Source organism: Nestor notabilis, unplaced genomic scaffold (genome assembly GCF_000696875.1).
Source record: "Nestor notabilis isolate BGI_N333 unplaced genomic scaffold, ASM69687v1 scaffold23137, whole genome shotgun sequence".
Lineage (NCBI taxonomy): Eukaryota > Metazoa > Chordata > Aves > Psittaciformes > Psittacidae > Nestor > Nestor notabilis.
The window spans coordinates 1,258-14,098 of NW_009935446.1; the positions used below are offsets into that span (position 1 = coordinate 1,258).

Below are 12,841 nucleotides of genomic sequence, written 5' to 3' on the forward strand. Positions count from 1 at the left end.
TACATGTAAATTCTATGTTATCTAAAAGATACAATACATTTTCCTGCTGTGGCACTATAATGTCACTGCACGTTTTTAATGAGAGGATCTTTATTACTGCTTAAATCTCCTTTAGCTGCAAATCCTGCCTGATTCAGACTGTACACTTCCTGCTGTTCTGTAATCTCTGCATATAGCTCTTCATTTCTGTGCCCAGTTCAATTATTGAGCAAGGTCATTATCTTACTAAATGTTCCACTTCAGTTTGCTAACCCTCAGATCCCTCTGGCTAGAGCAGTCTGTACCTAGGTATAGATTTGTCTAAAGGAAACAGCCCTTTTCCAGGCCTGATGTCTTTCTTAGGAGAATCCTACCTAAACCCGATTTCTGCTAATGAGGTTAAAATGCAGAAGTGTGATACGTGACTGGATCTGTGGATCAGGTAGTGGCTATGTCAGCAGCACTGAGCAGGACGCAAGTTACAGAATCCTACAATGGTTTGGGTTGGAAGGGACCTTAAAGCTCCTCCAGCTCCAACCCCCTGCCACGGGCAGGGACACCTTCCACTGGAGCAGGTTGCTCCAAGCCCCTGTGTCCAACCTGGCCTTGAACACTGCCAGGGATGGGGCAGCCACAGCTCCTCTGGGCACCCTGTGCCAGCGCCTCAGCACCCTCCCAGGGAAGAGCTTCTGCCTCAGAGCTCATCTCAGTCTCGTCTCTTTTGGCTTAAAGCCTGTGTCCTTTCTCTCTACATTGCTTGGTCTTTACCAGGAGAGCTTGCAGAGGCTCAGGCAGCACTGGTGAGGTATTTAATGCCTATATGAAGCACTATGCTGAGCTCCATCCCAGCTCACCAAGACCAGGCTTTGCAGCGCATCTCTGAGCTGCATTTGCTCCTGTTCCTGTGTGACTTTGGCTGCATGATCCATAATGAGGTTTGAGTCACAGGCTCTTCTGTAGCCAGGCTCTGATAAATCCTCTTACACAGTCTTTATTTTCAGAGGGCTCTTGGGCAGAAGAGGTTTTCCAAGCTGAGAACACGGCCACTTCTTGTCAGGTTGTTTATATTCTGAGTGCCTTGGTAGAGTACTTCAGGTTCTATTTCTGATTTGCACTCTTGTCCTGGAGCTGGTATTATGACAACAATAACATTTTAATTCTTCTGGGCTGTGCTCACTGAAAGAGCAGCTCAGCTGAATGACTAGAACCTTAGAATCATAAAAACAACGTCTATATCATCATTAGATTCGTGTGTTAAGTAGCATCATCTTGAGGTTGTTGTTTGTCCATCTTAAACAAGGAGACCCCCATCAGAAGCCTCTTTTTTAACTGTTTGTTTGCCAGTTTTAGGAGCAGAATGTTGTAACTGAAACAAAATGCTGAAAGACCAGTTAAATTTTCCTCCTGGAGTGTGATGTGTTTAGTGTCACCCCTGGATCTAGTTATATTTGCTTGGAAGCAGCCCTGTATTTTTTTAGGAGAGTGCAGTTTGCATTGAGGCACTTGTTTCTGCTGCGGTACAGTGGGCTCATGGTGACTCTGTTCTGCATGGTCTTGAGGGGGGAGATGCTTGTGCTTTGCTGTGTGCTTGTAGATAAGTAGAAACCCTTTAAATGGTAGTGTGGTTTTGGGGGGGTTGTTTTTTCTTCCTTTTCTCTTCCTTTCTTTGTACTTCCTGCCTTGCTTCAGAAAGGGAAAACCTGTTATTAACCTACATTTTTTAGATTCCGAGGATAAAGCCCTGGATTTTGTGCTGCTAAGTCCTGGTTTGGCTTAGCTCTAATGGAGAGCCAACAGCTCTGCTGCTCTCCGTGGCCCCACCACCTCTTAGTGTCATTTCTTTCTCCAGAGGGGAAGCTGCATCGTCACGGAACAGTTCTGTCAGATTAGGTTAGATCTGTCAGGTAACTGGAAGAGAGGCTGCAGGGTGCCTTGTTTCTCCACACACATCTACCTTACGTTCTGCTGACAGATTTGTGCCAGTGTTTGCACAAGCATGTTGAGAACTTAAGGAGCGTTTTGTGTTTAATGTGAAACTCTTCGGTTTGCTTTTGTTCTTTTTCTTTCCAGAAGTGGTTGGCTCTGAAGGCGTCAAACAGAACGGAAAAAAGCCTGTGGTTAGTCAGAACCGGAGCCATGACAGCACTGATAAAAGTGCTCCTGGGTATGGTGTCTCTCTCTTTTTGTGTAGTTTTTGGTGAAGCAGTTGGATCATAGAATCCCAGCCTGGTTTAGCTTGGAAGGCACCTTAAAGCTCCTCCAGTCCCAGCCCCCTGCCACAGGCAGGGACACCTTCCACTAGAGCAGGTTGCTCCAAGCCCCTGTGTCCAACCTGGCTTTGAACACTGCCAGGGAGTGTTCACTTGAAGGGAGAGTTGTGCACGTCAGCTCTTTGTGGAAGGTCTAGTGAGGAGTAAAAGTGCTGGCAATGTTTCTTTGCTGGTTTAGCTACACCTCTCCTCCGCAAAGGATCTTGTATCTTGACTGTAAATACATATAAGCTCTGGGAACTCTATTGCATGTGGATGGAATGAACTGCAGTGGGCAGATAGTTGATGCTTAGGTGTCTAGAGGAAGAAAAAGAAAGTGCAGGGATCTTTCTGCTTCCTGGTTTTCAGTGGGAAACCAACAGGGGAAGTTGGGCTCTGGTGGCCGCGTGTGAGGTCTGTGCACGCACCAGTGCTCCAGCAAGCTTGCAGCTGCATTATCTAGTTCCATCGGTGGGTGCCCGTGTCAGCTGCAGTCCCCAGAGGAGCTGGAATCTAGAGCAGAAGTTGTCAACTTTTTGAGAAGAGAGTCTGCAGATTCAGGTTAGGAGAGGAAAAAGTTCAGCGTAAGGACGCTGTCAGAGCTTTAGTGGGAATTTCAGCGCAGCCTCTCAGGGACAGGCCTGCTAGTCCCCTATTTGGGCATATTTTGGAGGTTTAGTAGGACAGGAGCCACTAGCGTTGTTTATTTGGAATTCAGAGAGCTTTGGCTTAGGGCCACCCTGTCCCGTAGATACACTCTTAAAATGTCAGTTTCATTTTCCAGTTCCCAGGACTTTGTGGACCTTGCAGTATAGCCTTCAAAGCCTAGTGCTGTCCTTGGCACTGGTGTGCAAGTTGGTGACCTTAAATTCATATCATCATCCTTTTGGTGTGGGAACTCCCAAGCTGTGGCATTGTTGCTGTTGCAAAAGGAGCTTGCAGAGCCATGAGATACTAAATAAAACCAGCTCTATCTCCACCCACTCTGTGCTGCCTCCTTTCTAGACTGAGCTGGGAGTTTTCCACCAGAGCTTTGCTTCTGCTGAGGTCAGAAAGGCTGAGCAGGGGCAGCAGGAGATGAGATTTGCATCTCCTTGCTCCAGGAAGCAGGAGAGGTTTTGTATCAACACTGAGGTGTGAGTAAGGCCTGCTGTGAACCAACAGGTTCTACAGCTTAGTGAAAACCATTTGTTATTTCAGTTAGTTACGCTGTTTTGTCTATGGGTACAAGAAATGCTCTTTTTGGTCTTGTTTGCTTATCCCAAACATTGATTATCATCAGTGAAAGAGAGAAATGTGAATCAAGTCCTTGGTGACAGAAAGCAGCTGTTCAGGGTGTGTGTGTATCCTGGCTTTCAGCACACAGTTTTGCTTTGGTTTCCAGGCAAAACAAACTCAGACCTGAAGTGACGACTGAAATGGTGCGGTCCTCCAGCGTCATGGTGTCAGACAAGGCTTCAATCTTATCAGAGCCAAAGTTTGGACTACGAGATACTATTGTGAAATCTCAGCTTCTACAACAGGAGGATTCCTACACATACATCCAGAACTTCAGGTAGTGATCATTCCTGAGAAGAACTTCTTCTAGTGGGGAGTAAGTTCATTAGCACAAGCTGTTATTTCATCTAGGTTTGATGTACCCTAGAGGGTGTGATCCTTACTTCCCAGAGCAGTTTTCTTTCCTCATTTAGGCATGAGCAGAGAAGAATTTCATTCATGTCTCTGTCGAGACCTCCCAGTTCTTGTTGAGAAAATGGCCTTTTTAAAATGACTTTTTCCTGTGCTTATTTAGACTGTCTGGATACGCATCAGTTCTGTGCACCTCTGGCCTTCTCTCTCACTGCTCTATTCACTGCTTATCATGTAGTCTTCTTTCTTTTCTATACTACATGTAAATATGTGTATTGTCTGTAAAACATGTCTGTAAAGATGCTGCTGTAATTACATCATTTTAGGGGTTGAAACTTTGTCACATTTTCCTAATTCCCCCCTGGAAACATGTTACTCCTGATCAGTAACATGTAGTATTAAGCACATGGGTTAATAATAGGGGTATTTCCATCAGCTCTACAATTGCAGTGCTGGGATTTAGTTACTCTCTTTGCAGATTTTTTGTGGGGACGTACAATGTGAACGGTCAGTCACCCAAAGAGAGCCTCCAGCCTTGGCTGAGATGTGATGTTGAGCCTCCAGACATCTACTGTGTGGGGTGAGTGTCTCTTTCTGGCCCATCCTTCCACACCTTGACTGTGGGTTGCTTGCTTATGAATCGGTAGCGTGGAGGTTTAGCCAAGACACTACAGCTGAGGAATGTTTGCATTGTCTTACTCCATTGTGCAGCTTTAGAGTACGTGTTTGCACAGCCTGGAAGGGCTGTCAATCTGGTAGTGCTTGAGCTCTGGCACAAAATCTTTAGTGCCATTCAACTTAATACTAAGAGTAATTGAGCTTTACACTTAACGTGCCTCTAAAATCTGCATAACTGAATTTGAGTTTTCAGTTATAAATATAGTGAGTATAAATTGATTTAGTTCTTTCCCAGAGGGAAGGATTGGAGAGTCATAAACAAGTACATGCATCCATGGGTTCCTTCCTCTAACACAGTTTCCAGGAGCTTGATCTGAGTAAAGAAGCCTTCTTTTTCAATGACACACCGAAGGAGGAAGAATGGTTTAAAGCTGTAACTGACAGTCTTCACCCAGATGCCAAATATGCAAAGGTAAATGCAGCTTTTGGGGAGGTTTGATTTCCACTTGGGCCTCTTTTCTCTTTGTTTTTTCTTGTTCTCAGTTGCTGTGACTTCCAGAGGTTCATTGTCTATAGCTCTTGGTCAGGCAGAAGTGCTCTGAATGTGAAGCAGGGAGTGCTGCTGTGCAGGGTGCCGGGCTGAGGGCAGGACAGGAGACCAGAGCTAGGCATCCATGCATAAAGGAAGCTCCTGCTACCATGGGGGAAGAGAATAGGAAGTATTTTTAGCTTCTTCCATGTCTGTCTCCACAGGGCATGGTGGAATGAGTTGTGAAGGTGTCTTGGTAGGAATGCTACTTACGTTTTGGCTCCTGCTCCTTAGGTCTGCTTTGTTTCTTGTCACTGTTGTTGAAGGGAAGCTCCTTCCATGGGCTGTGCCTGTGCTGGAGGTTTTGCTTTGGGCTTCAGCTTCGTTTACTGGGGTGCTGGGCCCTGGCTCTTCCCTGTGCTGTGCTGCTGGGAGTGCTTGTGGGCCTGGCTGCTCTGTTGGATGAGCCTGGAACTCTCTTTTTCTCCACCTGTATTTTGGTGACCTGTGTTCCGGGCGGGGGGGTGATGTGCTTTCTCACACCAAACCCCCTCCCATTCAAGTATTTAATGGAACAGGATCTGTTTTTCAGGTGAAACTTGTGCGGCTCGTGGGAATCATGCTTCTGTTGTATGTGAAAGCAGAGCATGCTTTGAACATCTCCGAGGTGGAAGCTGAGACTGTGGGAACTGGAATCATGGGGAGGATGGTAAGAATGGCAACTGTGCATGAGAAAGGGTGTGATGTAGAAAAGCCCCGGAGAACCCCTCTCCTTAAGTGGTTATTCTTCCAGCTGAGGGATGCAGCTGCCTTTGGAAGCATGTAGTCCTGTCCTCATGCCAGAGGGAATTGCCCTCTGCTTGCAAAGGCTCAAAGACCTTGAGGCAGAATCTTTGAAGGCCTCTTCTTCCTGATTGCACATGCTGGGCTGTGTGGGGCCTTGCTCTCACATGATTTTGTTGCTGGCTTTGATTTTGCCCAAAGCAAGTAACACAAGGAGACCTGAGTAGAAGAAACATGTCTACCCAGATTAGTTTTCCTGAGGAGGACTTTCTGCACGTTCCACACCACTGAATGAAATCCACCCTTTGAATGTAGTTTCTGTAGTTTTTATACCTTGTCAGTGGTGGGTTTGACCAGCTAAGCCATGTGCTTTCTCTTCCATTTACAGTTTTCTTCTGGTTTGTGTTAAAAGGTCCAGTTTGTTGCTAAACTGGTTTCAGGACTTGCTGAAGTAATGGACCAGCTCTTGTAGTGATTTTACTTTGCTTTTGTGTTAGCTAATTCCTGAATTACAAACTGAGCTCCATGTGCTTGCTTTGTTTTGTTGCTGTGTGCAACCCTCACGTGAGTTACTGACTTCAGTTCATGCAGTAATCGTCACTGGCATTTTCAGCCTTTTCCTTCCTCTGCAATTAAACCATCTGCCTCAATGTCTTTTGGCTTGTCCGGAGATTTGTTTGGGCAAAGAAGCTTCTGACCAATGTCTTTGTCTTTATCTTTCAGGGTAACAAAGGTGGTGTTGCCATAAGGTTTAAATTCCATAACACTAGTGTGTGTGTTGTGAATTCCCACCTCGCAGCTCACATGGAGGAATACGAGCGGAGGAACCAGGACTTCAAAGACATCTGCTCTCGGATGCAGTTCTGCCAGTTGGATCCAAATTTGCCCCCTCTCACTATTGGCAAACACGAGTATGCTTCCTGACTGTGTGAATTGCTGCATGTGGCAAGGAAGGTTCTCTCAGCAGGGTTGTGAGAAGGGGTGCCCAGTGATCTGGAGGGGCCTGAAATGCCTTACCATGAGCCTGGTTTTGAGAGTGGTCACCTAACCAGTGCTGACAAGTCCCTTGCTTGCTTAAGCTGTTCCAGGTTCTTTTATTTTCAAGCATGGGGTGGGAATGGGGTGATAATATGCATCGATTTCCCAAGTGGGTCGTGGGATTTAGTCAGTGTGGACTATAAAAAGTACCAGTTATTAAGAGATAGTGACAAAAATGCAGAGTAGGAATTAAACCCAGCAAAGGTAGAAAATGTAGCTTCTCTTCCAAGTTTTCACTCTCGTTCTCTCTGATGGAGAAGCATCCACCTGATCCTGTTGAGGTTAGAAGAGCTCCTGCTGGCACTGGCTGGTTTGAGGCACGGCTGCGGCGCTGCCAGCTTGTGTTTTGGTCATCCTCAGGCCTCTGTGAGGACTTCTGGTGTATGTTCTCTTTCAGCGTGATCTTATGGTTGGGTGACCTCAACTATCGGCTGGAGGATCTGGATGTGGCAAAAGTGAAGCAGCTTGTAGATGAGAAAGCATTTCTAGACCTTTGCCAGTATGACCAGGTACTGATGTCTCACCTACCTGTGAGTGGTGCTGAGGGTGCTAGTTAGAAACTGCAGTGCTGAACATCTCCCTTTTAGCTCATATGGGAGCTGTGCTTGAGCTTATTGAAAACTACATTTTTAATCCTTTTTTCTTTCCCAGCTAAAGAGGCAAATGAACGCAAATGCAGCCTTTGAAGGCTTTACAGAGGGAGAGATTTCTTTCCAGCCAACATACAAATATGATGCTGGCTGTGATGACTGGGACACAAGGTACGGTGATTGCCTCGTGTGATGCTACCAAAGGAAATAAAGCTAAAAAGAATTGCAGATCTAATGGCTATAAATAGGAGCAGTGCTGAGGATGTTGCTGTTTCCTCTCCCTTGGCTCCAAAATTCATTTCCACTTTTATGTCTCTTTATGTTGCTTTTCTTCCACTGCTATTTGTCAGATATTCCTAATCTATTTTTTCCCCCAGGAATTATCCATTGGGTTTCCTCTTAGTTAGAGGTGTATAAAATTAAGGAATCATTTGAGTTGGATTCATCCTTTTGGTTCGGTTTGGTTTTCTTTTCCCAAGCAGAACTTTCGGGATCTTTTGTTTGCTGATATGTGCTGTACCTACTAAGGCCAGGGTTTGAAATGGTGCATTTTACCTCTGTTGTAGTGAGAAGTGTCGTATTCCAGCCTGGTGTGATCGGATACTCTGGAAAGGAAGGAACATCACTCAGCTGAGCTATCGCAGCCACATGGCTCTGAAGATCAGTGATCATAAGCCAGTTAGCTCCGTGTTTGAAATTGGGGTAAGTACATCAGTGCTGAAGGAAATAACCCGCTGACCTTGTGCTCTCTGTGGGGAGAGCAGGAAGGAGGGGGGAGGTTTTCCTGCCAGTTTCCCTCTCCTCCTGCTTTTCTGGCATCCACGGAGAACAATGGCTTGAAAGGTGGGCTAGATAAGATACTGAGGTAGGACTGTGGTTCCTAGTAAGCCAGGGTTGTGTTAAGTGACTCAGTGAAGCAGAATAATGCATGAATATTCTATGATTCTATGAATATCTGGAGGTGTTTTCTTCAGAAGTGATCTTTTGCGTTTCTTTTTTATTTTCCTAATAACACAGAAACTTGCAGTGCAGGAATTCTGCATCATTAATAACACAGCAGAGTGTTTTCAGACTTCTATTTAAGGAAAAACCACAAGAGCTGCTCTACTACTACTTTCTAGTTATGGCAGGGTCCTTTACTGGTGGATCCCAAGGGGATCTTGGAGTGTGAGTGCTCCACGTGGCTCTGTTCATTCCACGTGTTGTGTACACTAGAGTGCTGCTAAAATCAAATCACTTCATGTTACCAGCTGTGTTACAGCTCTCCCACAGAGGTACAGTAAGTGCCTTTTGCTTCAGTGTGTGTCCTTTTCAGGTGAAAGTTGTGGATAAGGAGCTCTACCGAAGAGCCTTTGAGGAAATAGTGCGCTCCCTGGACAAGCTGGAGAATGCCAACATTCCCTCAGTGACCCTCTCCCAGAGAGAGGTAGGGTATGTTCCTGTGCTGTGATTCCCGAGACCGCAGAAGCATAATCCAGCAGTAGAAGATGGATTCTAGACCATGGGGTCTGGTTTCAAAGAGGAATAATAGTTTGTCTTCCAACTGTTCTTTGTTTACAAGCCCTAGAAGTAGTAGTTTCTGTTTAGATGCAGGTAAATTCCTTTCACAGTACCAGGCTGAAAGGTAGGCTGGGCTGCTCCCTGAGGTGGGGTGAGAGTAAAAGGACAGTTTGTGGCCCTTGCTCTGACTTGTGCTTTGAAACATTAAATGTAAATTCTGGAGGATTTGGAGAAGGTCACAAAACTGGTGTTTGCTTTGTGTTTTGGGGCCTAAAAGAGATAAGCAAATGAGACATTTGAGGCTATAGCTATCTTGTTCTCAGGTTTCATTGAGGTTATTTGAGGGCAGGGTTTGTTTTAAAGGGCCCACTGTTACAAGCAAATGTAATCCTGTGTAGTCCTGAAAGAGAGGAGGTGCAGGAGCAAGGGGGTTAATCTGGGTATTCTGCTGCTTAATGATTAAACCACAGGACAGGAATTGCTGCTGGTGCTTGGCAAGGTGGAACTGGCTGATAATGGTGACTGGTATTTGTTTCTAGTTCCATTTTGAGGATGTTAAATACATGCAGCTGCAGGTGGAGAGGTTTACAATCCGCAATGGACAAGTGCCCTGCCAGTTTGAATTTATCAGCAAACCAGATGAGGAAAGCTACTGCAAGGAGTGGCTCATTGCTAATCCCAGTAAGGGCTTCCTGCTCTCAGGTGAGCTCCTCATTGTTCATCTCTTGTTGATGAGCTGCTGTTGTCACCTTGTATCTTAGTTCTCTCAGCTGTTTTGAGACTGCTCTGCCTATTTGCAGGCTTAATGGGTTTAATACCTTTTTTTTAATGAAGTATGTTGGTTTTTTTGTCTTCTGGCAGATGCTGAGATCACAATTGAGCTGGAGGTGTTTGTTAATAAATCTACAGCTACACACTTAAACTCTGGAGAGGAAAAACTTGAAGATATCTTAGTCTTGCACCTGAACAGGGGGAAGGATTATTTTCTATCTGTAACGGGCAACTACTTGCCAAGTTGCTTTGGGTCTCCCATTCATACATTGTGTCATATGAGGGAACCGATCCAGGACATGTCAGCAGAATCCATTTGGAAACTTGTGAGTTTAAGACAACATTCTTTTCTGAACCCACAAGAACCATTAAACTAGATGTTAAGTCTTTATTGTTAAAGAGCCTTCTTCCACTTCCCCGGTCCATAGTCTGAGAATGCTGATACAGCTTGTGCTCTCCAGTGCACCGTCTGCACACCCTGCCTTAGTTCTTCACGTGGAGGAACCAACCCATTTCATATAGAGAGCACTGGAAGTAAGATCCATTTGCTCTGCCTGCATGCTTAAAAAAGGTGTGCAACTTCTAAATGTAGACCTTTTCCCCAAGCCTTTGGCTTTCTCCGCATGGAATGGGAGAAAGTGTGTGTGTATATGTGAGGCATGATGTAATGCTTCTCTAGAGCTCAGTGCACATGAAGCATGTTTGTGAGAGCAGCTTGTTTCTTCTGTCTGGACTTCAGATACAAATGTGCCTGTTGTACTAGTCTTGCATGAAGTTGTGAGTGAAGCTGCACAGTTTCTCAGCAAGTCTTAACTCTCAGGTACAAGCTTTGTGAAGTATTTTTGCAGAGCTGAGGAAGAGCTTGGCTAGCTGCCTTTTTTCTCCCTTTCTTTTTTCTCTCCTCTCCCCACACCTCCTTCCCTCAGACCCTGATGCCACTAGAAATGAGTGATGATGCTGTTCCAGCTGAAAAGCCAATGGACATTCCAAAAGAGCTGTGGATGATGGTGGATCACTTGTACCGCAATGCTTCCCAGCAGGTTGGCAGCGTTTGGACTGGAAACACAAAATAACTGGTTGCCTTGGGTTTAGTTTTGAAGAGGATACTGGTAATAGCAGTCGTGGTAGAGAGAGATAAAGGACATTGTGTAAGTGGTCCTGGTGCTCCGGGTTGCACCATTTCATGCTGGTGACCTTGTCTGTGTGTGGCTTGCATCACCAGCCTCCCTCCTGCATTGCTGCTGCACAGCAGCCTTGCTGGGGCTGCTCGTGGTGAGATTTGTGCTGGTAACTAACAATTTAGAGAGATTTTTCCAGCCAGATTATAACTGTTTACCCTAATGACTTTTATTTTCCTTGCGAATAACTAATGGTCTTTGCAGGAGGATCTATTTCAGCAGCCAGGCCTCAGATCTGAATTTGAGCAAATCCGAGATTGTTTGGACAAAGGAATGCACGATACCCTCCGTATCCTTTCAGCCTGATGTCTGGTGAAGCTCACTACACCTCAGTGATCAAAGCTGGAAAAGATTTGGTCGATCTGCTGTGCTCCACCATGGTTTTTAAATCACTGTGTCTCATCTTGGGGTAACTGAGCTCCGCAGTTCCTGCTACTCCTCGTTGTCAGTACTAATGCCTCCACTAATTCCTTGATGAACGATTGTTGATGAATCATGTAAGAGCCCAACTGCCAAAGGAAACAGCTTGCTATGTCAAGTGGTTTAACTCAAAGCTGTGAACCATAGGAGGGGTTCCTGGAGACTTAGATTAATGTTGCAGCAGAAATGTGACCAAACCAGGTCACGCTGTACTTGCCTCTTCCTTAACCCTCTTTGGATCAGTTGGCAGCAACCACTCGGTAGCAGAAGCCCTGCTGCTCTTCCTGGAAAGCCTGCCCGAGCCGGTCATCTGCTCCAGGTTCTACAGCAGCTGTTTGGAGAGTGCCAACAACTACCCTCAGAGCTGCCAGGTATTGCTGGCTTCGCTGTTCTGTAATTCCAGAGGGAGGGGAGGCAAAATGGGTTATGCCAGACCAGTTTTTGCTCTCAGAAATGGTGCTTTTTGGTTATGAAGGGCTGTTAGTATTTGCAGGGTGATGTTGGTAGTAGATGCTGCTGAGCCATTGCTATGTCTTCAGTGTAAATGGTGGTTTTTCTCCCTTCCTCAGATTATCTCTAACCTGCCAGCGTGCCATAAGAACGTGTTTGACTATCTAATGGCATTTCTCCGAGAACTACTGAAAAATTCAGGGAAAAACCATTTGGATGTGAATATTCTCGGTAAGGAAAGCAAGATACCCCTTCTGTTCAGAGGGGTTGGCAGTGTGTGTAACGAATGTGAGCACAGTCATGGCCTCACTGTTCTGAAGCATTTAACAATGAACAGTCCATAGAAAAGCAGTCACTGCAGCAGCCTAAGTGACTCGGAGGTGTGTGGGTCACCAGCTTTATCTTACCCCCATTCCGAAGGCAGGGGCTGTCTCTGACTGGCTGAGATTGGGGGAATTACCCTTGATACCCTGCTGCTGACCAGCTCTTCCTGTCTGCTTTATTGATTTCTCTTTTCTTTTATTAATACAGCTAGTATATTTGGTGGCTTGTTACTTCGACCTCCTCCTGGACATCCTCCACCTGATATAACTGAAAAGAGTAAAGCTCAGCAGTTTATCCATCAGTTCCTCTTGAGAGAAGACAATCTACCGTGAATCTCAGATGCAGCTAATCTTATTTTTAGATATCAAATTACTGTAAAAATATTGGGTTTGTACAGTATAATGCCTCTTTTTTATATATATATCACAGTATTTTATACAGTCTATGACTTTTGAAGGCACAGAGCAGGGAGTTTGAATCAGCTGTCACTGTTTAAGCCGTAAAGTATATAAAATTTCTAAATAAGCTGTATGTAGACAGGCAAAAATATAAGAGCTGAGACTTAACACTGTATTTTATTTAAGTTGTATTAAAACTCAGAATTTTAAGTCTTTGTTATTTAAATAAAGAGGAGTTCTCAGTGCCTTTCAGCAGCTGATTCACCTGTTCTTGATGTTGGCTGGTTTAGTGCTCTGCCATCCTCGATGATAAAGAAGTTCTTCCTCATGTCGAGGTGTAACTTCTAGTGTTTAAGTTTATGGCCATTGCTCCTTGTCCTGTTAC

At 45.2% G+C, this 12,841-nt stretch overlaps 1 protein-coding gene across 1 annotated transcript; it reads left to right on the forward strand.

Annotated features, from left to right (window-relative positions):
• Window positions 1–2,049: 2,049 nt before the first annotated feature.
• On the forward strand, window positions 2,050–12,686 carry INPP5B (inositol polyphosphate-5-phosphatase, 75kDa; the record flags this gene model as incomplete). Its single annotated transcript, XM_010017861.1, has 17 exons — window positions 2,050–2,143; window positions 3,595–3,783; window positions 4,336–4,437; window positions 4,833–4,947; window positions 5,597–5,713; window positions 6,511–6,698; window positions 7,223–7,334; window positions 7,477–7,586; window positions 7,982–8,117; window positions 8,731–8,841; window positions 9,455–9,617; window positions 9,777–10,012; window positions 10,613–10,726; window positions 11,069–11,153; window positions 11,528–11,655; window positions 11,854–11,965; window positions 12,266–12,686. Coding segments are annotated over 17 exons (2,237 nt in total), but the record flags the coding sequence as incomplete, so codon positions are not given.
• Between the last annotated feature and the right edge of the window lie 155 nt (window positions 12,687–12,841).